General features: G+C 43.6%; 1 protein-coding gene across 3 annotated transcripts in view; it reads left to right on the top strand.

The window, feature by feature from the left end:
* Positions 1-27,978, top strand: part of lrp4 (low density lipoprotein receptor-related protein 4) — a 208,803-nt gene that overhangs the window by 135,464 nt on the left and 45,361 nt on the right. For all 3 annotated transcript variants that reach the window (XM_031808011.1, XM_031808007.1, XM_031808017.1), the window contains exons 4-14: positions 2,249-2,362; positions 2,566-2,682; positions 5,562-5,690; positions 11,582-11,701; positions 11,794-11,919; positions 17,580-17,705; positions 17,840-17,974; positions 18,164-18,289; positions 18,982-19,212; positions 20,068-20,224; positions 26,909-27,126. In XM_031808011.1, coding sequence (XP_031663871.1) covers positions 2,249-2,362; positions 2,566-2,682; positions 5,562-5,690; positions 11,582-11,701; positions 11,794-11,919; positions 17,580-17,705; positions 17,840-17,974; positions 18,164-18,289; positions 18,982-19,212; positions 20,068-20,224; positions 26,909-27,126 — 1,599 coding nt within the window. The remainder of the gene's footprint in view (positions 1-2,248; positions 2,363-2,565; positions 2,683-5,561; positions 5,691-11,581; positions 11,702-11,793; positions 11,920-17,579; positions 17,706-17,839; positions 17,975-18,163; positions 18,290-18,981; positions 19,213-20,067; positions 20,225-26,908; positions 27,127-27,978) is intronic.

Genomic DNA, 27,978 nt, shown 5'->3' with positions numbered 1-27,978 from the left:
GTTTTGGGGGGTTGTTGTGGTGGATATGACAATGTATTTTAGATCAGAGGTTAACCATCAGTGTGAAGATGGCGGTGGAAGAAATGGCAGCCGTTTTACGGGCGCCTAACCAATTGTGCTATTATGTGGTTTTTTTCATGTTATTTGTAACAAATTTTGTACATAATGTTTCTGCCACCGTATCTTATGTCAAAAAAAAGCTTCTGGATAACAGGTCAGTGATCACTCACCTCGGATTAGACAAAGATTTGTTTCTGCAACAAGAAAGACGCACAGGATGTACTTCAGACACCCGACAAGGCCAATATCCCCGTCATTGGTAGGAGAAGGTGACGCAGGTATAGAGGACACAGGGTGAGGTGCCTTGTAAGGATCCGCCGACGGCGATTGGGGAATCTGCCTTTACCATCAATATTACTTGCCAAAGATAGATGAGGTACGATCACGAATATCCAATCAACGGGACATCAAAAACTGTAATATCATATGTTTTGCCAATTCATGGCTGAATGACGACATGGATAACATTCAGCTGGCGGGATGTACGCTGCACCAGCAAGATAGAACAGCATGAGGGAACATGGTCTGTGTATATATATATAATATGACAGCTGGTAACAGCTGGTGCACGAAATCTAAGGAAGTCTCTAGATTTTGCTCGCCTGAAGTAGAGTATGTCATGATAAGCTGTAGAGCACAAAATTTGCCAAGAAAGTTTTCATCTATATTTTTTGGGGTTGTTTGTTTATTTACCACCACAGACGGATGCTGGCACTAAGACCGCACTCTGTATAAGGAAATAAGCAAACAGGAAAACGCCCACCCAGAGGTGGCACTCCTAGTGGCCGGGACTTTAATGCAGGGAAACTGAAATCAGTCTTAACTCATTTCTATCAGCATGTGAAATGTGCATCCAGAGGGGAAAAAAAACTCTAGACCACCTTTACACCACACACAGAAACGCATACAAAGCTCTCCCTCGCCCCCCATTTGGCAAATCTGACCATAATTCCATCCTCCTGATTCCTGTTTACAAGCAAAAACTAAAGTTGAAGGCACCAGTGACTCGGTCAATAAAGAAGTGGTCAGATGATGCTGATGCTAAGCTACAGGACTGTTTTGCTAGCACAGACTGGAATATGTTCCGCTTCATCAATAAGTGCATCAATGACGTCGTCCCCACAGTGACTGTACGTACATACCCCAACCAGAAACCATGGATTATAGGCAACATCCCTACTGAGCCAAAGTGTAGAGCTGCCGCCTTCAAGGAGCGGGACTCTAACCTGAAAGCTTATAAGAAATCCTGCTACGTCCTCAGACAAACCATCAAACAGGCAAAGCGCCAATACAGGACTAAGATTGAATTGTACTACACCGGTTCCGATGCTCGTCGGATGTGGCAAGGCCTGCAAACAATTACAGACTACAAAGGGAAGCACAGCCGCGGGCTGCCCAACATTCACAAGGCCGCTGGGCCAGACGGATTACCAGGACGGTTGCTCCGGGCATGTGCTGACCAACTGGCAAGTGTCTTCACTGACATTTTCAACATGTCCCTGATTGAGTCTGTAATACCAACATGTTTCAAGCAGACCACCATAGTCCCTGTGGCCAAGAACACAAAGGCAACCGAAGGGCACTATTCCCTATTCCCTAGCCTATTCCCCCTCAGGAAACTAAAAAGTTTGGAATTGGTCCTCAGATCCTCAAAAGGTTCTACAGCAGCAACATCGAGAGCATCCTGACTGGTTCCAACACTGCTTGGTACAGCAACTGCTCAGCCTTCGACTGCAAGGCCCAGTATATCACTGGGGCTAAGCTACCTGCCATCCAGGACCTTTGTACCAGACGATGTCAGAGGAAGGCCCTAAAAATGGGCAAAGACTCCAGCCACCCCAGTCATAGACCGGAGCGCAAAGTCTAGGACTAAAAGGCTTCTCAACAGCTTTTACCCCGCAAGCCATAAGACTATGTATTGTTGGTTAAGGAATTGTAAGTAAGCATTTCACTGTAAGGTCAATACGTGGTGTATTCGGCGCATGTGACAAATCAACTTTGATTTGATGGGAGGTTGTCCACTGGAGGTTAATAGACAGCTATTTTCTATGTAAGAGAAATGTTACTAAGCTGTTGTGTGCGAGCATGCGGTGTGTGCACACTTGTACATCATACAAGTGGTGTATAGGATGTTGTTTGTGGGATTTGTCCTTTCATTGACATCCTGTCTCTCTCTCTTTGTCTGTAGCTCCTAGAGAGTGTGAAGAGGATGAGTTCCATTGTCAGAACGGCTACTGCATCCGCAGCCTGTGGCACTGTGATGGGGACAATGACTGTGGGGATAACAGTGACGAGCTGTGTGGTGAGCTACACATGCACAAACACACACATGCACACCATACATTCACTCCTACAGTATACACATATATTCAGAAAGTTATTGTCTTTGTCACAACTCAATCCGTTGACTTTAATAACTCAATATCTCTCTTTCCCTCTCTCTTAATTTCTCTCTCTTTCTCCCCTCTATCTCACTCACTCACTCACACTCACTCTCTCACACAGACATGCGTAAGTGTTCCGATAAGGAGTTTCGCTGTACAGATGGGAGCTGCATTGCTGAACACTGGTACTGTGATGGAGACACTGACTGCAAGGACGGATCAGACGAGGAAAACTGCCGTGAGTTGCCCTGTGTGTGTGTGTGTGTGTGTGTGTGCTTATATTTGTCCTGTTTCACACATGGACAAGAGATGGAGACCCTGACACTGTCAAAAGAGGAATACATCTAAAACTGAGGAATTAATCCAAAACTAAAGCTTAAACACAAAATAAAAATGTTTATTAAAACATCCTGATGCCCAAAAAATCAACAGTGCATAAATGAAAGGTGAAAACAAAACAAACGTTTCTGCATAAAACGTTTTTGTTTTCACTTTTCACATGATTTTTTCAGCCACCATGATGTTTTAGTAATTGCATTCAAGCCTCAGTTTTGAAAGTATTCCTTTTTTCTACAGTGTGTGGGTCTCCATCTCTTCCAGTATTCTTATTTTGACTCCTACACGCCTGGAACAGACACTATTCAGTATTAAGGACCATCAGACTCGTATTATATATACGCATGTTGTGAAATAGAAATGGTTTGTTTTTTTGCATATCCCAAAACCTCCTGAGACACGTACTGTACGTTTGTCCACACTCTCTCTCTTCTCTCTCTCTGGCGAGGGGGATTTCAATAGTATAGATAAAGGATTGGCAGCAGGATTTCAAAGGGCCTCACACAGGTGTACAGTCATGGCCAAAAGTTTTGAGAATGACACAAATATTAATTTCCACAAAGTTTGCTGCTTCAGTGTCTTTAGATATTTTTGTCAGACGTTACTAGGGAATACTGAAGTATAATTACAAGCATTTCATCAGTGTCAAAGGCTTTTATTGACAATTACATGAAGTTGATGCAAAGAGTCAATATTTGCAGTGTTGACCGTTCTTTTTCAAGACCTCTACAATCCGCCCTGGCATGCTGTCAACTAACTACTGTGCCACATCCTGACTGATGGCAGCCCATTCTTGCATAATCAATGCTTGGAGTTTGTCAGAATTGGTGGGTTTTTGTTTGTCCACCAGCCTCTTGAGGATTGACCACAAGTTCTCAATGGGACTAAGGTCTGGGGAGTTCCCTGCCCATGGACCCAAAATATTGATGTTTTGTTCCCCGAGCCATTTAGTTATCACTTTTGACTTATGGCAAGGTGCTCCATCATGCTGGAAAAGGCATTGTTTGTCACCAAACTGTTCCTGGATGGTTGGGAGAAGTTGCTCTCGGAGGATGTGTTGGTACCATTCTTTATTCATGGATGTGTTCTTAGGCAAAACTGTGAGTGAGCCCACTCCCTTGGCTGAGAAGCAACCCCACACATGAATGGTCTCAGGATGCTTTACTGTTGGCATGACACAGGACTGATTTTAGCGCTCGCCTTGTCTTCTCTGGACAAGCTTTTTTCCGGATGCCCCAAACAATCAGAAAGGGGATTCATCAGAGAAAATGACTTTACCCCAGTCCTCAGCTGTCCAATCCCTGTACCTTTTGCAGAATATCAGTCTGTCCCTGATGTTTTTCCTGGAGAGAAGTGGTTTCTTTGCTGCCTTTCTTGACACCAGGCCATCCTCCAAAAGGCTTCGCCTCACTGTGCGTGCAGATGCACTCACACCTGCCTGCTGCCATTCCTGAGCAATTTCTGTACTGGTGGTGCCTCGATCCCGCAGCTGAATCAACTTTAGGATACGGTCTTGGCGCTTGCTGGACTTTCTTGGGCACCCTGAAGCCTTCTTCACAACAATTGAACCTCTCTCCTTGAAGTTCTTGATGATCTGATAAATGGATGATTTAGGTGCAATCTTACTGGCAGCAATATCCTTGCCTGTGAAGCCCTTTTTGTGCAGAGCAATGATAACAGCACATGTTTCCTTGCCGGTAACTATGATTGACAGAGAAAGAACAATGATTCCAAGCACCACCCTCCTTTTGAAGCTTCCAGTCTGTTATTTGAACTCAATCAGCATGACAGAGTGATCTTCAGCCTTGTCCTCGTCAACACTCACACCTGTGTTAACGAGAGAATCACTGACATGATATCAGCTGGTCCTTTTTTGGCAGGACTGAAATGCAGTAGAAATGTTTTTAGGGATTCAGTTAATTTGCATGGCAAAGAGGGACTTTGCAATTAATTGCAATTCATCTGATCACTGTTCATAACATTCTTGAGTATATGCAAATTGCCATCATGCAAACTGATTTGTGAAAATGTATATTTGTGTCATTCTCAAATCTTTCGGCCACGACTCTACACTCTGAGCCTTATCGTCCCTTTGTTGTCAAGGGGTGTGTGTGTCAACATTCCCAACTTCTCCTCATCCCTGACCTATTTTGACTGCCCTAGTGTAAAACAAACTGAATGTCAGTGTAGCCAATGTGAAATGGCTAGCTAGTTAGCGGTGGTGCGCACTAATAGCGTTTCAATCGGTGACGTCACTCGCTCTGAGACCTGAAGTAGTTGTTCCCCTTGCTCTGCTTTTCTGGTGCAATGGGTAACGATGCTTCGTGGTTGTCAGTTGTTTATGTGTGCAGAGGGTCCCTGGTTTGATCCCGGGGCGAGGGGACGGACTGTTATTGATGCTGTTGACCCGGATCATTGGTTGCTGCAGAAAAGGAGGAGGTCAAAAGGGGGGTGAGTGTAACCGATGTGAAATGGCTAGCTAGTTAGCGGTGGTGTGCGCTAATAGCGTTTCAATCGGTGACGTCACTCGCTCTGAGACCTGAAGTAGTTGTTCCCCTTGCTTTGCATGGGCCACGGCTTTTGTGGCGCGATGGGTAACGATGCTTCGTGGGTGACTGTTGTTGATGTGCTCGGGTCGGGCGAGGGGACGAAAGCTATACTGTTACATCAGAACCACACACTGTCTTTATAGTTTATGACAGAAAAGTTTGGGGGTGAAAGAGAATGTGTGTTAAATATGTACCCCTCTCCCTTTCTCTCTCTCTCTCTCTCTCTCTGTAGCATCTGATGTAATGACGGCCACTTGTAGTGTTGAAGAGTTCCAATGTGCGTACGGACGCTGTATTCTGGACATTTACCACTGTGACGGAGATGACGACTGTGGAGACTGGTCTGATGAGTCCGACTGCTGTAAGTACACACACACATCGGATTCAGGTGGCTAATCATTAACATCTGCAGGCTGTATTTTACAATATACCGGTATTGATGCATGGACCGGTTTAGGTTTTTACTTTACCTTCTATAACGGTATTTGAATGTTTGGTTTGTTAAATGTGATACGCCGCGTTTAACGTCCAATTTTATAGTTTACTTCGCTACTTGAGTCATCTCTTTCCGCTCACTCTCTCTCCAGATCTCTCCGCTCTCTCTCTCTCTCCAGACCTAGCCCCACCCCCTCTCACTCAAGGAGCACATTTGTTGTTCTTCAACCACAAGACACTTACGTTCAGTCTGCATGGCCAATGCAGCATATGCAACAATGTTGATAACAACAATGCTGTTTTCACTCCTCTTTGGCATTTCTATTCATTTTTGTGTCAAACAACACTGTTTAAAGTGCCCACTATCATATTCTAATTATAGAATTGGAATAATCATTCTATTTCCATGATTCCAACATTTGACCCAAGTGTTTTGCTCTAAATCATAAGTCAAATCGCTACAGCAACATTTGGTTCAAAATAAGGTTTTGTTGTTTGCCCATATCATGCAGCCCTACATGGCAGAGTGGAAATGATCTCAAATGAGTTCAAGAAAGTTGAATTGAACAGTATAAACAATCAGAATGGAGAAAGACCCATTGAAATCACTTAGAATGTATGTGTTGCCACCCTGAGTTCATGCACTACTTATAAAGCAAATTTAGAAATGTTATAATTTAAAAACATAAAATACTGTCAAATGCCATCATACCAGCTATATTAAGATATGATGGTTTGGCCATATCGCCCAGCACTAACGCCAGAACCATACATGCTACATCAGAGGCTGCTACACTGCCATGCAGAAAACACATATAGTACCTCAAATTCCTCTGCTACACACACACACACACACACACACAGAACCTGTTGTGGCCAGACTGCCTGTTGGAATTCTACCCAGAATGCCAAGCACCCTATTTCTCAAGTGGAATGTAAACAAAGGGGTTAGTAGGTTAGGGGCAGGGAGGATTGCAGTTGGGCTACAACTTTATCATGAGGGACGGGAGTGAGAGAGTTCAGTGTTTGGGAAGTGGCACTGACAACCTTTGTCTTTTTAAGGCTTTGTCAGGTGAAAGCAATAGTGTCAATACTTCCAGTCAAGTATACATAAAAGAAAAGAGATAAGGATAGGATCGGTTGAGATTGGCCTCCCGAGTGGAGCAGTGGTCTAGCAGTTGACACTATTGCTTTCACCTGACAAAGCCTTAAAAAGACAAGCTAGCTTTGCCACTAGAGATCCTGTTTCGAGTCCAGGCTCTGTCGCAGCCGGCCGCGACCGGGAGACCCATGGGGCGGCATACAATTGGCCTAGCGTCGTCTGGGTTAGGGGAGGGTTTGGCCGGCAGGGATGTTCTTGTCCCATCACGCACTAGCGACTCCTGTTGACACAGCTGGGCGCAATGCATGCTGACACGGTCACCAGGTGTAAGGAGTCTCCTCTGACACATTGGTGTGGATGGCTTCTGGGTTAAGCGTGCATTGTGTCCAGAAACAGTGTGGCTTGGCTGGGTTGTGTTTCAGAGGACGCACGGCTCTTGACCTTCGCCTCTCCCGAGTCTGTACAGGAGTTCTGGCGATGAGACAAAACTGTAACTGCCAATTGGATATCACGAAATTGGGGAGAAAAATGGAACAAGTAAAAAATAAAAAGGTTCAGCTGAGGTTGAACAGAATTGAGACAAGTTGGTGATGGCAGATCCAGCTGTTACCATTGTAGCAATGATTGAGCTTGAGCACTGAGCAGTGACATGTTAAATGGCTACACTGCAGAAGTCTGTCTCCCTCACTCATTATGGCTCTCTGAGCGTTCCCTGACACAGATTCCTGGAATGCCCTGTCCCACTCTCCTTGCTGACAGCTGTCGTGCTAGAGCCTGCTGCTCCGCGGTGTGACTACACTACACTTGTGTGTGTGCATGTCTGCGTGCATTGGAAAACATTTCCCATCCTTTTCTTTCCAATACACACAAGCTTGCCAGTGTTTCGATTAGCACAGGCTATCACATTTCTCTTCATCACTCCAGAGAATATACCCTGTTAGACTACTGCTAAGACCTCGCTGCTTTCACGTCCTTTCTTTCTGTTAATTTATCTCTATCTCAGGCTTTCATGTCTCTCTTTGTACTATCTCTCTGTCCCACAGTCTCTTTCTCTCTCTCTCTCGCACTCACTCTCGCACTCTCACTCTCACTCACTCTCTCACTCACTCTCATTTTCTCTGTCATGGTAGCCCACACAAATGCCTGTATATGGGGCTCTGTTAGCATGCATCAGACTAGGGAGTAGGATGAGAGGAGAGAGAGCAGTGATTCTCAAACTCCTCTCTTCTTTGATGTTGTCTTCAATGGTGATAAACTTTTATTTAAGGCTTTCATCATGACTGACTGATCAGTAAGGTCATGTTAGTTGCATGTCTTCGTCCCCCCTCCCACCTCTTCTTCTCCTTTATCATCCCTTTCTCCTCCCTCCTTCCTCCAGCAGGAACACAAGCATTTTGCTACACCCGCAATAACATCTGCTAAAAATGTGTATGCGACCAATACAATTTGATTTGATTTGATAATTGCCCTCTTGCCTGGAGATATTTAGAATTTTTGGGAAAGTGGAAAAAGCATCAAAGAAACAAGGACAGAGATAAAAAAAAAGGAAAAGAAGATATTACACTATAGCTGGGAGAGGAGACATACCAGAGAGGAATAAGACTAGCCATCCTCACTGCATTTCTTGGCATAGACTGTATGCTGGACGCTTTGATAGAAAAACACTGGCACACTCTCAGATGGGCATGGCTTGTGTATTCAGAATGGAGAGAGATCTGGGCACACAAATAGATCAAACGATTCTCTGTGTGTTTAGTGGTGTGTGTGTATGTATATATCTGTGTATTCGGTGTGTGTCTGTATTCTGAGAGTTGGGCACACACAAGCAGATGAAACAGTTCTCTGTGTATGTGGGTGTCAATGTGGGCGACAGGGTACCAGCTGATAAGTGGTTTTGAACATGAGAACACTGTCCATTTAATGTTTCTTTCCATTTCTCTCTCTCATATATATACACTGCCTACAAAAATAAAGGGAACACTTAAACAACACAATGTAACTCCAAGTCAATCACACTTCTGTGAAATCAATCTGTCCACTTAGGAAGCAACACTGATTGACAATGAATTTCACATACTGTTGTGCAAATGGAATAGACAACAGGTGGAAATTATAGGCAATTAGCAAGACACCCCCAATAAAGGAGTGGTTCTGCAGGTGATGACCACAGACCACTTTGCTTCCTGGCTGATGTTTTGGTCACTTTTGAATGCGGTGCTTTCACTCTAGTGGTAGCATGAGACGGAGTCTACAACCCACACAAATGGCTCAGGTAGTGCAGCTCATCCAGGATGGGACATCAATGCGAGCTGTGGCAAGAAGATTTGCTGTGTCTGTCAGCATAGTGTCCAGAGCATGGAGGCGATACCAGGAGACAGGCCAGTACATCAGGAGACGTGGAGGAGGCCGTAGGAGGGCAACAACCCAGCAGCAGGACCGCTACCTCCGCATTTGTGCAAGGTGGAGCAGGAGGAGCACTGCCAGAGCCCTGCAAAATGACCTCCAGCAGGCCACAAATGTGCATGTCTCTGCTCAAACGGTCAGAAACAGACTCCATGAGGGTGGTATGAGGGCCCGATGTCCGATAGCCAAATACATTTAAACTGTTTTTCACAATTCCTGACATTTAATCGAAGTAAAAAATTCCTGTCTCAGGTCGGTTAGGATCACCACTTTATTTTAAGAATGTGAAATGTCAGAAAAATAGTAGAGAGAATGATTTATTTCAGCTTTGATTTATTTCATCACATTCCCAGTGGGTCAGAAGTTTACATACACTCAATTAGTATTTGGTAGCATTGCCTTTAAATTGTTTGACTTGGATCAAGTGATTTGGGTAGCCTTCCACAAGCTTCCCACAATAAGTTGGGTGAATTTTGGCCCATTCCTCCTGGCAGAGCTGAGTTACAAACCTGTAACTGAGTCAGGTTTCTAGGCATCCTCGCACATGCTTTTTCAGTTCTGCCCACAAATGTTCTATAGGATTGAGGTCTGGGCTTTGTGATGGCCACTCCAACACCTTGACTTTGCTGTCCTTAAGCCATTTTGCCACAACTTTGGAAGTATGCTTGGGGTAATTGTCCATTTGGAAGAACCATTTCCGACCAAGCTTTAACTTCCTGACTGATGTCTTGAGATGTTGCATCAATATATCCACAGAACTTTCCTTCCTCATGATGCAATCTATTTTGCGAAGCTCCCCCACAACATGATGCTGCCACCCCCGTGCGTCATGGTTGGGATGGTGTTCTTCGGCTTGCAAGCCTTCCCATTTTTTCTCCAAACATAATGATGGTCATTATGGCCAAACAGTTCTATATTTGTTTTTCCCCAGACCAGAGGACATTTCTTCAAAAAGTACGATTTTTGTCCCCATATGCAGTTGCAAACTGTAGTCTGGCTTTTTTTATGGCGGTTTTGGAGCAGTGGCTTCTTCCTTGCTGAGCGGCCTTTCATGTTATGTCGATATAGGACTTGTTTACTGCAGATATAGATACTTTTGTGCATGTCTACAAGGTCTTTTACTGTTGATCTGGCATTGATTTGCACTTTTCGCACCAAAGTACGTTCATCTCTAGGAACGTGTCTCCTTCCTGAGCGGTATGACGGCTGCGTGGTCCCATGGTGTTTATACTTGCGTACTATTGTTTGTACAGATGAGCGTGGTACCTTCAGGCATTTGGAAATTGCTCCCAAGGATGAACCAGACTTGTGGATGTCTACCATTTCATTTCTGAGGTCTTGGCTGATTTCTTTTGCTTTTCCCATGAGGCACTGAGTTTGAAGCTAGGCCTTGAAATTCATCCACAGGTACACCTCCAATTGACTCAAATTATGTCAATTAGCCTATCAGGAGCTTCTAAAGCCATGACATCATGACAGCCATTTCTGGACATTTCCAAGCTGTTTAAAGGCACAGTCAACTTAGTGTATGTAAATGTCTGACCCCCTGGAATTGTGAGACAGTGAATTATAAGTGAAATAATCTGTCTGTTAACAATCGTTGGAAAAAGTACATGTCATGCACAAAGTAGATGTTCTAACCAACTTGCCAAAACTGTGATGACTCCAACCTAAGTGTATGTAATCTTCCAACTTCAACTATATATATATATATATATATTATATATGTGCCGCACTGCTTCTATATATATATGTGTGTGTGTGTGTATATATATATGTCTGTGTATATATGTGTGTTTGTGTATTTCTTTCTCACCACCTGGTGTTTTGATCATCCCCTCATCACACACAGCACTGCTTTATTCTTCTCTCCCTTTCTTCTGTGCTATTGGCCCTGTTCCCTTTTCTTGTCTAACTCATAACACTGCACACAGACACATGCAGACACGGTGTTCTACAGCACTTGTTCTCTCACGCTTTATCTCTTTTTTTACTCTCCCTCGCTTTATTCATTCCTCACCTCTCTGTCCTTATCTTTTACCCTCAGCCCTTCAACCTCATGTGAACAGGCTCTTATTGTTAGATCATTAATAAAAGTGTGTGTGTGCTCGTGTGGGTTTGTTTGGTCTTGGATAGATATGTTTGATTCTTTTGAAACATGCATGTCCTGCCCCAAATGTTTATTTCTGTTTTGTCCCTGTAAAAGCATCTTTGTATGACCAGATATTACCTTCAGATAAATTGTTTTACACTGTCAGGGATGATTAAAGTTTTCATTTTATCTCACGGTATTGGTTGTGTGTGTCCTGCAGCCTCCCACCAGCCTTGTCGTTCTGTGGAGTTCATGTGCAGCAGTGGGATGTGCATCAACGCTGGCTGGAGGTGTGACGGGGAGTTTGACTGTGATGACCAATCAGATGAGAAGAACTGCAGTAAGTATCTGCTTGTGTATATGTGTTTGTGTACATAATGTATGTAGATTGTGTACGTGTGTGTGTCTAACCGACCTGTCCTCTCCCTCCAGCCACCTCCATGTGTACTGCGGATCAGTTCCGCTGTGCATCGGGACGCTGTGTCAGGTTGTCATGGAGATGTGACGGAGAGGATGACTGCTCTGACGGCAGCGATGAAGATGACTGTGAGAAGACTGGTACGTGTGTGCAGATCGGCATCAATCTAATCTAGACAGTAAAAATTAAATAAAAGCGTGAAAAGAAAGAAAGAGCTCCATGGACTTAGTTCTTATCTGCGGGCTATGAGCTAAATCTTACACCTCAGACAGGCACCCTATAGTTTACTATCCATGATAACAATTGCAGGACAACTCTCCATGCTGAAAAGCATAATTTGAGAGGAAACTGTCAGAGGGAAAGCATATTGGCACGTTTTACATGCTCGTAACCAACTGTGCTATTTGGTTAGTTTTTTTGCGTTGTTTGTAACTTATTTTTAAACTTATTTTGTACAAAATGTTGCTGCTACTGTCTCTTATGACCGAAAATAACTTCTGGACATCAGAACAGCGATTACTCACCTCGAACTGGAATAAGCTTTTTCCTTTAACGAATCCGACGAGAAGGAGATAATGCTTACCCAGGAACAGGCCCCAGGAACAGGCCCGGTCATTTGCGTGAAGAAAAGACAGAGGAAAAGGCAAGTCGGGCTGCCTTCTGAGAATCCGTAGGTGAGCGAGAGAATGCCATCCATTCTACTGGCTACCGTGCAATCATTGGACGTAGCTTCTTCTCTGTTCTGCCGGTGCATGGAAAATCGCGCCAGCTCTATAATATCTGTGTAGTCGTTTAGCCACAACTCGGTGAAACATATGATATTACAGTTATTAATGTCCTATTGGTAGGATAATCTTAATCGTAGGTCATCAATTTTATTTTCGAATGATTGCACGTTAGCCAGTAGAACGGATGGCAGTGTGAGTTCTCTCACTCGCCTACGGATTCTCAGGAGGCATCCCGACCTGCCTTTTCCTCTGTATATGTCTATTTGTCAATAACAGCTGGGTTGCGATGTCTACTATTAAAGAAGCCTCAAGGTGTTGCTCGCCTGAGGTAAGCTGTAGACCACACTATCTACCAAGAATTCTCATCTATATTATTCGTAGCCGTCTATTTACCACCACAGACCGATGCTAGCACTAAGATCGTGCTCAAGCAACTCAATAAGGCCATAAGCAAACAAGAAAATGCTCATCCAAAAGCGGTGCTCCTAGTGGCTGGGGACTTTAATGCAGGCAAACTTCAATCAGTTTTACCACATTTTTACCAGCATAACACATGTGCAACCAGAGTGGAAAAAAACTTTACTCCACACACAGAGATGCATACAAAGCTCACTCCCGCCCTCCATTTGGCAAATCTGACCATAATTCTATCTTCCTGATTGCTGCTTACAAGCAAAACCTAAAGCAGGAAGTACCAGTGACTCGCTCAATACGGAAGTGATCAGATGACGCGGATGCTTCTCTACAGGACTGTTTTGCTAGCACACACTGGAATATGTTCCGGGATTCAATGACATTGAAGTGTATACCACCTCAGTACATATCCCAACCAGAAGCCATAGATTACAGGCAACATCCGCAACGAGCTAAAGGTGTTGATTTCAAGGAGCGGGAAACTAATCCGGACACTTTTATACGAAATCACGCTATGCCCTCAGACGAACCATCAAACAAGCAAAGCGTCAATACAGGATAATGAATCCTACTTCACCGGCTCTGACGCTCATCGAATGTGGCAGGACTATTATGGACTACAAAGGGAAACCCAGACGTGATCTGCCCAGTGACGCGAGCCTACCAGACAAGCTAAATGCCTTTTATGCTTGCTTCGAGGCAAGCAACACTGAAGCATGCATGAGAGCACCACCTGTTCTGGATGACAGTGTGATAACTCTCTCGGTAGCCGATGTGAGCAAGACCTTTAACTTCTTGCGTCGAGCAATCCCGTTTGCTGCACTGAAAGTAAAGGGGCTGAATAATTTTGCACGCCCAATTTTTCAGTTTTTGATTTGTTAAAAAAAGTTTGAAATATCCAGTAAATGTCGTTCCACTTCATGATTGTGTCCCACTTGTTGTTGATTCTTCACAAAAAAATACAGTTTTATATCTTTATGTTTGAAGCCTGAAATGTGGCAAAGGGCAACAAAGTTCAAGGGGGCCGAATACTTTTGCAAGGCACTGTAAGGAGACATTGGAACACAGCGCCTTCAAAATTTCCTGTTTGAAATTTAATCTTGGTTTCACCTGTAGCATCAGTTCTGTGGCACTCACAAATAATATCTTTGCGGTTTTGGAAACGTCAGAGTGTTTTCTTTCCAAAGCTGTCAATTATATGAATAGTCGAGCATCTTTTCGTGACAAAATATCTTGTTTAAAACTGGAATGTTTTTAAAAGAGCGCCCCCTATATCGAAGAAGTTAACCTGTCTAGAACCTTTAACCTGTCTAACCCCGTTCCGCTAGCGGAACTCCTCGCCAACAGCCAGTGAATTGCAGGGCGCCAAATACATATCAACAGAAATCTCATAAATCAAATTTCTCAAACATACAAGTATTAGGCACCATTTTAAAGATACATTCTGGTTAATCCAGCCACAGTGTCTGATTTCAAAAATGCTTTACAGCAAAAGCTCCACAAACGATTATGTTAGGTCACCACCAAGCCACAGAAAAACCCAGACATTTTTCCAGCCAAAGAGAGGAGTCACCAAAAGCACAAATAGAGATAAAATTAATCACTAACCTTTGATGATCTTAATCAGATGACACTCATAGGACTTCATGTTACACAATACATGTATGTTTTGTTCGATAAAGTGCATATTTATATAAAGAAATCTCATTTTACATTGGCGCATTAGTAGTTCAGTAGTTCTAAAACATGCAGTGATTGTGCAGAGAGCCACATGAATTCACAGAAATACTCATTATAAATATTGATGAAAATTCTAGTGTTATGCATGAAACTTTAGATACACTTCTCCTTAATGCAACCACTTTGTCAGATTTCAAAAAAACTTTACGGAAAAAGCATAATCTGAGAACGGCGCTCAGAGCCCAAATCAGCCAGAGAAATATCCGCCATGTTGGGTAGTCAACATTAGTCAGAAATAGCATTATAAATATTCACTTACCTTTGATGATCTTCATCAGAATGCACTCCCAAGAATCACAGTTCCACAATAAATGCTTGTTTTGTTCGATAATGTCCATCATTTATGTCCATTTATGTCCAATAGCTTCTTTTGTTAGGGCGTTTGGTAAACATATCCAAACGCGCGATCTGGTCCAGTCGGACGAAACGTTCAAAAGGTTATATTACAGGTCGAAGAAACTTGTCAAACTAAGTATAGAATCAATCTTTAGGATGTTTTTATCATAAAAGTTCAATAATGTTCCAACCGGGAGAATTCCATTGTCGGTAGAAAAGCTATGGAACGAGAGCTAACTCTCTCGTGACCGCGCATCATGAGGCTGTGACACTCTGCCAGACCACTGACTCAAAGAGCTCTCATCCGGTCCCACTTCACAGTAGAAGCCTCATTCAAGTTTCTAAAGACGGTTGACATCTAGTGGAAGCCTTAGGAAGTGCATCTTGACCCATATCCCACTGTGTATTCGATAGGGCTGAGTTCAAAAACTACAAACCTCAGATTTCACCACTTCATGTTTGGATTTTTTCTCAGGTTTTTGCCTGCCATATGAATTCTGTTATACTCACAGACATCATTCAAACTGTTTTAGAAACTTCAGAGTGTTTTCTTTCCAATACCAATAATAACATGCATATATTAGCATCTGGGACTGAGTAGGAGGCAGTTCACTCTGGGCACGCTATTCATCCAAAAGTGAAAATGCTGCCCCCTATCCCAAAGAAGTTTTAAACTGGTCAACATTCACAAAGGCGCTGGGCCAGACGAATTTCCAGGATGTGTACTCAAAGCATGCGTGGACCAACTGGCAATTGTCTTCACTGGCATTTTCAACCTCTCCCTGAACGGGGAGATACCTACGTGTTTCATGCAGACCACAATAGTCCCTGTGCCCAAGGAAGCGAAGGTAACCTGCCTAAATGATTACCGCCCCGTAGCACTAAAGTCTGTAGCCATGAAGTGCTTTGAAAGGCTGGTCATGGCTCACATCAACACCATCATCCCGGATACCCTAGACCCACTCCAATTCGCATACCACACCAACAGATCCACAGATGACTCAATCTCAATCGCACTCCACACTGCCCTTTCCCCCTATGTGAGAATGCTATTCATTGACTACAGCTCAGCGTTCAACACCGTAGTGCCCTCAAAGCTCATCACTAAGCTAAGGACCCCGGGCCAAAACACCTCTCTGCAACTGGATCCTGGACTTCCTGACGGGCCGACCCCAGGTGGTAAGGGTAGGTGACAACACATCCGCCACGCTGATCCTCAACACAGGGGCCCCTCTGGGGTGCGTGCTCGGTCCCCTCCTGTACTCCCTGTTCACTCATGACTGCACGGCCAGGCACGACTCCAACACCACCATTAAGTTTGCCGATGCCTGATCACCGACAACTACGAGGCCGCCAGAGGGAGGTCAGAGACCTGGCTGTGTAGTGCCAGGACAACAACCTCTCCGTCAACATGATCAAGACAAAGGACATGATTGTGGACTACAGGAAAATGAGGACCGAGAACGCCCCCATTCTCATCAACGGGGCTGCAGCGGAGCAGGTTGAGAGCTTCAAGTTCCTTGGTGTCCACATCACCAACAAACTAACATGGTCCAAGCACACCAAGAGAGTCGTGAAGAGGGCACGGCAAAACCTATGCCCCCTCAGGAGACTGAAAAGATTTCCCATGTGTCCTCAGATCCTCAAAAGGTTCTACATTTGCACCATCGAGAGCATCCTGACTGGTTGCATCACTGCCTGGTATTTCAACTGCTCCGCCTCCGGCGTCAAGGCACTACAGAGGATAGTGCGAATGGTCCAGTACATCACTGAGGCCAAGCTTCCTGTCATCCAGGACCTCTATACCAGGCGGTGTCAGAGGAATGTCCTAAGAATTGTCAGACTCCAGCCTCCCTAGCCATAGACGGTTCTCTCTGCTACTGCATGGAAAGCGGTACTGAAGTGCCAAGTCTATGTCCAAGAAGCTTCTAAACAGCTTCTACAAGCCATAAGACTCCTGAACACCTAATCAAATGGCTCCTCAGGCTATTTGCATTGCCTCTCCCTTTTACACCGCTGTTAACCTCTGTTGTTGTCATCTATGTATAGTCACTTTAACTCTACCTTCATGTACATATTACCTCAACTAATCGGTGCCCCTGCACATTGACTCTGTACCGGTACCCCCCTGTATATAGTCTCGCTATTGTTATTTTACTGCTGCTCTTTAATTACTTGTTACTTTTATTTATTTTTCTTAGCGGTATTTTTTTAAACTGCATTATTGATTTGGGGCTCGTAAGTAAGTATTTCACTGTAAGGTCTACACCTGTTGTATTCGGCGCATGTGACATATAAAGTTTGATTTGATTTTGGATGATCACCCCACCCAGGGTGGAGTCTAGATTCAGTCAATCTAAAGAACAGTTACCATTACCCCACAGTCCTTTTGTGTCTATCCTTCAAAAGTCAGAGGCTACATCCCCAAATGGTACCCTATTCCCTATATAGTGCACTTCTTTTGACCAGGACCCAAGGGGTGCCATTTGAGACACAGCCAAATGAGTTTTCAGATGTTGTTCATTGTTCTTCACAGCTTTTTTCCAGGCCATTGTAACTTTCTCCATCTATCTCCCCACCAGACACCCCTCCATGTGCTCCAGACCAGTTTCTGTGTGGTAACGGCCGCTGTATTGGCCAGAGGAAGGTCTGTAATGAGGTCAGCGACTGTGGAGATGGGACTGATGAACACCCTCACCAGGACTGCCGTGAGTTATGTCTGACTGTAAGGGGAAGGGTGTGGGGTGGGTGTGCCGTGTGTGTGTTTGGGGACTTATTCGTTAACTTCTGTAAGGCTCCACATCATAACATCTCTCTAACAAGTCTGTGTGTTTGAGTGTAGGCCCGCGGTCCAGTGATGGCAACTGTAACCTGAATAACGGAGGCTGTTCTCAGAAATGTCAGATGGCCAGAGGTCTGGTACAGTGTACCTGTCATACTGGCTACAGACTGATGGAGGATGGCAGGGCCTGCCAGGGTGAGACTACACCCCGTGTGTGTGTGCTTGCGATGAGAGACTGAAAAAATTCAATGTATATGAGCTCTGCAGATTTTATAATGAGTTGATTGAAAATGTATATATTTGAGGTGGTTACACATGCCGCATCATCATATATTCTCTTACCCCTCCCCCACCCACCCACCTGTCTATATGGACCGTTCCCAGATGTGGATGAGTGTGCAGAGGAGGGCTACTGCAGCCAGGGCTGTACCAACACAGAGGGAGGGTTCCAGTGCTGGTGTGTGCAGGGCTATGAGCTGAGGCCTGACAAGCGCAGCTGCAAGGCGCTGGGTGAGTTCACTCACAATCTTTCAATTTAAGACCTTTGGCTTCAACATGTGGAGGGATTGTGGGCACCTGGGGAAGTTGTTTACCTAAACGTGTTTTGCCTGCATTGAATTAAAACCATTTTCCCTACTCTGCCCTGGGTAGCGGGTGACCCATATGCGTCATAGTTGTGTTTAAAACATGCAAACATGTTTCATCTGCATTTAATTGTAACCGTATCCCTTGCTTAGCTTGGGGGAGTTGGACTGTGGCTGAGGTTAGCTCATGGTTTAAGGTCAGAAATGCAAGTGCTTGGTCGCATCCGAAATGCCACCTTATATCTTACAGTAGTTTACTATAAAGCAATAGGGAGCCATTTAAAAGGCAGGCCTGGTCTGTTACAGATTTAGATATGGATATTGAGCTAGGGTCCACTACATTGCCAATACAGCACCCCTCAAATCTGATGTGTATCACTGGTGAACCCCGTTCAAGCATCTCTGCTTGGGTTCCAGTGCCCAGGGGATGTACTTGACTGACTGAATAATATTAATGTTGGGTCTTATTGAAAGTGATGGCTGGAGTTTTCTGCAAGAGCTGAGTTTTTCCTGTCTTTTCCTCTCTCTCTCTTTCTCTCACTCTCTTAACCCCTCATTTTTCTTGTCACTACCCTCCCTCTTTCCTTTCCCTCCCTCCTCTCTATACCCCTCCATTAGGTCCTGAGCCAGTGCTGCTGTTTGCGAACCGTATAGACATCCGCCAGGTGTTGCCCCACCGGTCAGAGTACACTCTGCTGCTGAACAACCTGGAAAATGCCATCGCTCTGGACTTCCACCACAACCAGGAGCTGGTCTTCTGGTCTGATGTCACGCTCGATCGCATCATGAAGGCTAACCTAAACGGGAGCAATGTGGAGGAAGTGGTTTCCACTGGCTTAGAGAGTCCAGGTATGCACATGACCATTTATGGTCTAACTCGAGTCAAAACACACACAGTAGAATGCATAGCAGGTGGTTTCCACCAGCATGGATACAATCACAAGTGCTCATGCTACATTCTGTGCACTCACAATTATGTAAAGGAAAGCCCAGTTATAACTACGACCACACATGGTTTTACTACAGTCAGAACATGTATCAATATAGAATGTACAGCACTGCAACAGTCATAATTCAAGGTTTAGGACAAATGACGAGTCAACACAATCTGGCCATGCTGATGAAGACAAATGGATGGCATTTTCTAATCCAAAAAGGTCAATTAGAGGGGGGCTTATATTTGTTCTGTGTAACTTGTGTGTGGTGTGAAATGGAAATGTTTTTTTTTTGCATATCCCACTCCCCCTGAGACACCCTCAGAGAGTGGGATCACGGCCAGGAATAGGCTATTATTGACGGCAACCCTGGAGCAATTAGGGTTAATGGAGCAATTCGGGTTAAGTGCCTTGCTCAAGGGCAGATCAACAGATGTTTCACCTAGTCGGCTCAGGAATTCGAACTACCAATCTTTCGGTTACTGGCCCAACGCTCTAACCTCTAGGCTACCTGCCACCCTCTAATCCCAAATGTGAATTTAGCTTCTACACTTTTCCCCAAATGATTTTGCCACATTTTAAAATTACCATCTGTTGACTTCCCGGGTTGTTTTTATTAGGGCATGCAACATAACATGTTTTAAAACTTTTGCAATGGAAAACTAAAAATGGTGTTTTTAATTGGACAAGTCAAGACGGTCCCTCCCGGTTTCAGTCCATTTTCCTCTGTTTGGTACCTAATGAACATGACCCTGGTCTCTCCCTCTAGGTGGTCTGGCTATAGACTGGATCCATGACAAGCTATACTGGACTGACTCAGGGACGTCCCGTATTGAGGTGGCCAATCTGGATGGAACCCACCGCAAGGTCCTCCTATGGCAGAGCATGGAGAAACCCCGAGCCATCGCACTGCACCCTATAGAGGGGTAAGTAGGATCTCTCTCTTTCTCTTCTCTATCCCTACCTACCAACCTGCACGCATTTTGTGTACCATACACGCAATATCAGGTCAAAGTACGCTGGTACAAAAAACTACCCTAAAATAGACCAAAATAGACTTCTGAGCACATTGTGGTTTTTAACTCAACCGTCTGAAGTTGGACCTGAACCAATCATAGGACTCGGACGAGAAGAAAAAATCTCTAGCTCTCCACTCCGGCCTTCCCCGCCCCCCCCGTAGTCGTAGTACTATTTTCCTCCCTGCAGCTGGTTGGCACCTCTCCACTCGTCTGTTGATACCACTGATGTGTGAGGTAAATTGAGAACGGACTGTTTGCCAAATACGTTTTCCAAAATTGTATGTGTTATTTAAGCACTGAATGAATATTATTTCTTAGATAGCTTATTAACTAATGTGTCAATACAAAACAGGTAGTTAGCTACAAATTAAGAAGAAGCCAGTTTACATTTCTACTAGAATTTCCACATTAAGATACCTATGAATTAGAATGATCATTACCCCTAAATTTAAGCTAGAAAAATTTGAGAGTCATTGAGACCACCTGAATTTAATTTAGGATCACACACTAGACTACTTTGCTGGCGGCATTGTTTAATATCATTTAAGGTTTCAGTAAATGGCAGTTACAGGTAAAAATAATAATAAAATAAGCTAAATGCTCTAATTTCCTTCTCCAACTTCACAACTTCCAGACCTCTCTCCTACTCAAACTTAGGCCTACATCAGCATGACCTGGTCAGAAAAGCCTAAGGAGAGCCCTGATTGTACATTTAAAGTGGCAATATGTAACTTTTTGGGTGACCTGACCAATTTCACATAGAGATGTGAGTTATAGATCTAGCATTCTACTTGAAGGCAAGTCTAAGCGGTATATCTTTTCTATGTGTGCTACTTCTATGCTTCCCGATCTTAAGTCTTGTTTTTGCGTCTTTTACCTTCGGCGATGTACACCAGCTTCAAACAGATGAAACAACAATATTTGTGATTATGGAAAATATATTTCACAGCGGTTTAGAGGGTACAATGATTCTCTACACTATACTAGCTTATTTTGTCACATAAATGGAAATTAGGTGAACTATTAGAATTTTAGCAACCAGGAAATGGTGGAGCGATTTATGCGTAGTGCAACTTTAAGTGTATTTCTAGTTAGCTACTAAAGAGCAGCCAATTACCAAGTACCCATAGCAGTCTATAGCCTACCATTCCTACTGAGCCAGTCTTCTGCCAACATCATTATTAGGCAAAAATAAAATGTGCATTTGCCTATGATTTGAGCAGTGTTAATGTCGCACATGGGCTGTCGTGGGGTCCGGGGCTAGGGGTGCAGCACTAAAGTGAAACTGCTAAGGGTTGGCAGGTCTGAATTTGTTTCCTTGCTTATGAAATGCTCTGCTGGTTGCAGTAGCAGCCTTGAGTTTTCATGTTGATGGAAAATAAACCAGGGACTTGATCTTGGGATTAGATGCTAGACTCTGGCACTTTATATCTGGAACAACTATTTAACTAAGTGCAGATTTCACTTTTATCTCGGCCTTACAGTACCACATGTGGAAATGCACTTTTTTTTAACAAAGAGCTTACCCATGATGTTTTTTATTTGATTTATTTCACCTTTATTTAACCAGGTAGGCTAGTTGAGAACAAGTTTTCATTTGCAAATGCGACCTGGCCAAGATAAAGCGTAGCAATTCGACACATACAACAACACAGAGTTACACATGGAATAAACAAAACATACAGTCAATAATACAGTAGAACAAAAGAAAACAAAAAAGTCTATATACAGTGAGTGCAAATGAGGTAAGTTAAGGAAATAAATAGGCCATGGTGGCGAAGTAATTACAATGTAGCAATTAAACACTGGAATGGTAGATCGGCAGAAGATGAATGTGCAGGTAGAGATACTGGGGTGCAAAGGAGCAAAATAAATAAATACCAGTATGGGGATGAGGTAGGTAGATAGATGGGCTGTTTACAGATGGGCTATGTACAGGTGCAGTGATCTGTAAGCTGCTCTGACAGCTGGTGCTTAAAGCTAGTGAGGGAGATGTGAGTCTCCAGCTTCAGAGATTTTTGCAATTCGTTCCAGTCATGGGCAGCAGAGAACTGGAAGGAAAGACGACCAACGGAGGAATTGGCTTTGTGGGTGACCAGTGAGATATACCTGCTGGAGCGCATGCTACGAGTGGGTGCTGCTATGGTGACCAGTGAGCTGAGATAAGGCGGGGCTTTACCTAGTAGAGACTTGTAGATAACCTGTAGCCAGTGGGTTTGGCCGACCAAAGAGAGCGTACAGGTCGCAATGGTGGGTAGTGTATGGGGCTTTGGTGACAAAACGGATGGCACTGTGATAGACTTGTTGCACAACAATTGAAGTCAATAAGTCATCATTTTAGTCAAAGTATCATATTGTGGGGGATGCCTTGTGTTTCCCCTATTATATGATGTGCTAATAAACCTGAAAGGTTCTTCCTCTTGAAGTCGCAACTGAGCCAAACAGCCTTTCACTGAAGCCTACACTTGAGCCATGGATCCAATTAAATTAGGCGGGGGGAAACTTTTTTACTAGAAAATTAACATAATCAATTGCTTATTTTGTAAATGTTTCGCTTATGTATTTGCTAGTCTGTATATACAGTGCCTTGCGAAAGTATTCGGCCCCCTTGAACTTTGCGATCTTTAGCCACATTTCAGGCTTCAAACATAAAGATATAAAACTGTATTTTTTTGTGAAGAATCAACAACAAGTGGGACACAATCATGAAGTGGAACGACATTTATTGGATATTTCAAACTTTTTTAACAAATCAAAAACTGAAAAATTGGGCGTGCAAAATTATTCAGCCCCTTTACATTCAGTGCAGCAAACTCTCTCCAGAAGTTCAGTGAGGATCTCTGAATGATCCAATGTTGACCTAAATGACTAATGATGATAAATACAATCCACCTGTGTGTAATCAAGTCTCCGTATAAATGCACCTGCACTGTGATAGTCTCAGAGGTCCGTTAAAAGCGCAGAGAGCATCATGAAGAACAAGGAACACACCAGGCAGGTCCGAGATACTGTTGTGAAGAAGTTTAAAGCCGGATTTGGATACAAAAAGATTTCCCAAGCTTTAAACATCCCAAGGAGCACTGTGCAAGCAATAATATTGAAATGGAAGGAGTATCAGACCACTGCAAATCTACCAAGACCTGGCCGTCCCTCTAAACTTTCAGCTCATACAAGGAGAAGACTGATCAGAGATACAGCCAAGAGGCCCATGATCACTCTGGATGAACTGCAGAGATCTACAGCTGAGGTGGGAGACTCTGTCCATAGGACAACAATCAGTCGTATATTGCACAAATCTGGCCTTTATGGAAGAGTGGCAAGAAGAAAGCCATTTCTTAAAGATATCCATAAAAAGTGTTGTTTAAAGTTTGCCACAAGCCACCTGGGAGACACACCAAACATGTGGAAGAAGGTGCTCTGGTCAGATGAAACCAAAATTGAACTTTTTGGCAACAATGCAAAACGTTATGTTTGGCGTAAAAGCAACACAGCTCATCACCCTGAACACACCATCCCTACTGTCAAACATGGTGGTGGCAGCATCATGGTTTGGGTCTGCTATTCTTCAGCAGGGACAGGGAAGATGGTTAAAATTGATGGGAAGATGGATGGAGCCAAATACAGGACCATTCTGGAAGAAAACCTGATGGAGTCTGCAAAATACCTGAGACTGGGACGGAGATTTGTCTTCCAACAAGACAATGATCCAAAACATAAAGCAAAATCTACAATGGAATGGTTCAAAAATAAACATATCCAGGTGTTAGAATGGCCAAGTCAAAGTCCAGACCTGAATCCAATCGAGAATCTGTGGAAAGAACTGAAAACTGCTCTTCACAAATGCTCTCCATCCAACCTCACTGAGCTCGAGCTGTTTTGCAAGGAGGAATGGGATAAAATGTCAGTCTCTCGATGTGCAAAACTGATAGGGACGTACCCCAAGCGACTTACAGCTGTAATCGCAGCAAAAGGTGGCGCTACAAAGTATTAACTTAAGGTGGCTGAATAATTATGCAAGCCCAATTTTTCAGTTTTTGATTTGTTAAAAAAGTTTGAAATATCCAATAAATGTCGTTCCACTTCATGATTGTGTCCCACTTGTTGTTGATTCTTCACAAAAAAATGCAGTTTTATATCTTTATGTTTGAAGCCTGAAATGTGGCAAAAGGTCGCAAAGTTCAATGGGGCCGAATACTTTCGCAAGGCACTGTATACAGTATCAGTCAAAAGTTTTGACACACCTACTCATTCCAGGGTTTTTCTTTATTTTGCTATTTTCTACATTGTAGAATAATAATGAAGACATCAAAACTATGAAATAACACATGGAGTCACGTAGTAACCAAAAAAGTGTTGAACAAATCAAAATCTATTTTATTTTTGAGATTCTTCAAAGCAGCCACCCTTTGCCTTGATGACAGCTTTGCACACTCTTGGCATTCTCTCAACCGGCTTCATGAGGTAGTCACCTGGAATGCATTTCACTTAACAGGTGTGCCTTGATAAAAGTTAATTTGTGGCATTTTTTTTCTTCTTAATGTGTTTGAGTCCATCAGTTGTGTTGTGACAACGTAGGGGTGGTATAGAGAAGATAGCCCTATTTGGTAAAAGACCAAGGCAAGAACCGCTCAAATAAGCAGAGAAACGACAGTCCGTCATTACTTTAAGACATGAAGGTCATTCAATGCGGAACATTTCAAGAACTTTGAAAGTTTCTTCTAGTGCAGTCGCAAAAACCTTGAAGCGCTATGATGAAACTGGCTCTCATGAGGACCGCCACAGGAAAGGAAAACCCAGAGTTACCTGTGCTGCAGAGGTTAAGTTCCTTAGAGTTAACTGCACCACAGATTGCAGCCCAAATAATTTCTTCACACAGTTCAAGTAACAAACACATCTCAACATCAACTGTTCGGAGTAGACTGTGTGAATCAGGCCTTCATGATCGAATTGCTGCAAAGAAACCACTACTAAAGGACAACAATAAGAAGAAGAGACTTGCTTGGGTCAAGAAACACGAGGAATGGACATTAGACCGGTGGAAATCTGTCCTTTGGTCTGATGAGTCCAAATTTGACATTTTTGGGTCCAACCTCATTGTCTTTGTGAGACACAGAGTAGGTGAATGGATGATATCTGCATGTGTGGTTCCCACAGTGAGGCATGGAGGAGGAGGTGTGTTGGTGTGAGGGTGCTTTGCTGGTCACACTCTCAGTGATTTATTTAAAATTCAAGGCACACTTAACCAGTATGGCTACCACAGCATTCTGCAGTGATACACCATCCCATCTGGTTTGAGCTTAGTGGGACTATCATTTGTTTTTCAACAGGACAATGACCCAACACAATTCCAGGCTGTGTAAGGGCTATTTGACCAAGAAGGAGAGTGATGGAGTGCTGCATCAGATGACCTGGCCTCCACAATCACACGACCTCAACCCAATGGAGATGGTTTGGGATGAGTTGGACCGCAGAGTGTAGGAAAAGCAACCACATATGTGGGAACATATTCAAGACTGTTGGAAAAGCATTCCAGGTGAAGCTGGTTGAGAGGATGCCAAGAGTGTGCAAAACTGTCATCGAGGCAAAGGGTGGCTACTTCGAAGAATCTAAAATCTAATTTGTTTAACACTTTTTTTGGTTATCTCATGATTCCATATGTTATTTCATAGTTTTGATCTCTTTATTATTATAAGAAAATAGTTTTTTTTAAATAATAAAAAAATTGAATGAGTAGGTGTGTCCAAACTTTTGACTGGTACTGTATATATACGTATATACATGACCATTTTATGAATGGTATAATTGGGTGATATTATTGCCACTAAAGTCTAGCTTCACAACATGCTTCACTGCTTTGATTGGTGCAGCTAAACCACCAGTGTCTGTCCTATAATGAACAGGCACCCGTGAAGGAAAATTCAAGGAACTTGTTTTTGTATTTTGTTGTGCGGTTGTTACATTTGTATTGGTGTTTCGTGTCCGATGCAACGTGCATCATGAGCAAAATCATTATAGCCTATCATTTAACTTCCCCTGTGAGAACCATGAGCACGGGCTGACTTGGCTTTGCTGTACCTCTCCCGAAGCCTGCTTATCAAATGTTACACTGTGTCCATTACAATGTAGAAAAATGCTTGTCTGTTGTGGAAGATGTCAAAAATGTGCAGATAACAATAGATGGCGAGATCAAAGATACTTGTTCCATCTGTGGTGAAGTTTAATACGGTGTAGTAAAAAAAACATAAGTTTAGCAAAACAGCTCGCTAAGGTTAGCATGTTAGCTAGCTACACTGAGAACTGTCAGTTCCCTATTTGTTGATGTTTTTCCACTCCACATGGAAATCACTTTGAACGTAGTTTGATAAGCCTGCATGGGGTGACAGATGGGCGGGGTTTGCACTTATGGGACTACTGCATTGGTTCCATTGCGCCAGGAAAACTTGTTATAGAGCAGCTAAATTATTTAAAAGAAAACAAGTACTATTTGATCCCAGGTCTGAATAGTGTTTGTCTTGTGATTTGTGACCTATCTTTTTGTTGGACAATGACAACCTAACCCTAAGTTTCCCTGACTTTTTCCCACCCCATCAGTAAGATCTACTGGACGGACTGGGGTAACACTCCTCGTATCGAGTATGCCAACATGGACGGCTCCAACCGCCGCGTCATCGCCGACACCCACTTGTTCTGGCCCAACGGGCTGACCATCGACTACGCCGGGCACCGTATGTACTGGGTGGACGCCAAGCATCACGTCATCGAAAGAGCTGACCTTGACGGACGGAACCGTAAGGCCGTCATCAGCCAAGGTAAGGACACCAGGGAACCAAACACAGACACACACACAGGCCATGTTCGAAATTGTTCTTGCCTACAGCTTAATAAAAGTGTATACTGTGAACTAATCATATATTGTTTAGGAAAAACATCCAAGCAATAAATATCAACATACTAGGCTCATCCATACTGCCAAAGCGTCATCTAATGTGCAATTGGGTTGCTACCCACCATTCATACACACACACACACTCTCACAAATCCAATCAAACTTTATTTGTAAAATGCGCTGAATAAAACAGGTGTAGACCTTACCGTGAAATGCTTACTTACAAGCCCTGTAACCAGTTCAAGAAAGAATTAAGAAAATATTTACCAAATAAAATAAAAAATCATAAAATGTAACACAATAAAATATCAATAACGAGGCTATGTACAGGGTGTACAGGTACCGAGTCAATGTGCGGGTGTACAGGTTAGTCGAGGTAATTTGTTCATATAGGTAGGTGTAATGTGACTATGCGTAGATAATAAACAGAGAGTAGCAGCAAAAAACAAAGGGGTGGGGGGGGGGTTTATTTGTTCATCAGTCTTATGGCTTGGGGGTAGAAGTTGTTAAGGAGCCTTTTGGTCCTAGACTTGGCACTCTGGTACCGCTTACCGTGCGGTAGCAGAGAGAGCAGTCTATGGCTTGGGTGACTGGAGTATATGACCATTTTATGGGCTTTCCTCTGACACCGCCTAGTATACAGGTCCTGGATGGCAGGAAGCTTGGCCCCAGTGATGTACTGGGCCTTACGCACTACCCTCTGTAGCACCTTACGGTCAGGTGCCGAGCAGTTGCCATACCAGGCGGGAATGCAACTGGTGAGGATGCTCTTGAT

This window comes from Oncorhynchus kisutch, linkage group LG3 (genome assembly GCF_002021735.2).
Source record: "Oncorhynchus kisutch isolate 150728-3 linkage group LG3, Okis_V2, whole genome shotgun sequence".
NCBI lineage: Eukaryota > Metazoa > Chordata > Actinopteri > Salmoniformes > Salmonidae > Oncorhynchus > Oncorhynchus kisutch.
Note: the sequence above shows the minus strand (reverse complement) of the source record. Positions and strands in the feature narration are given on the sequence as shown.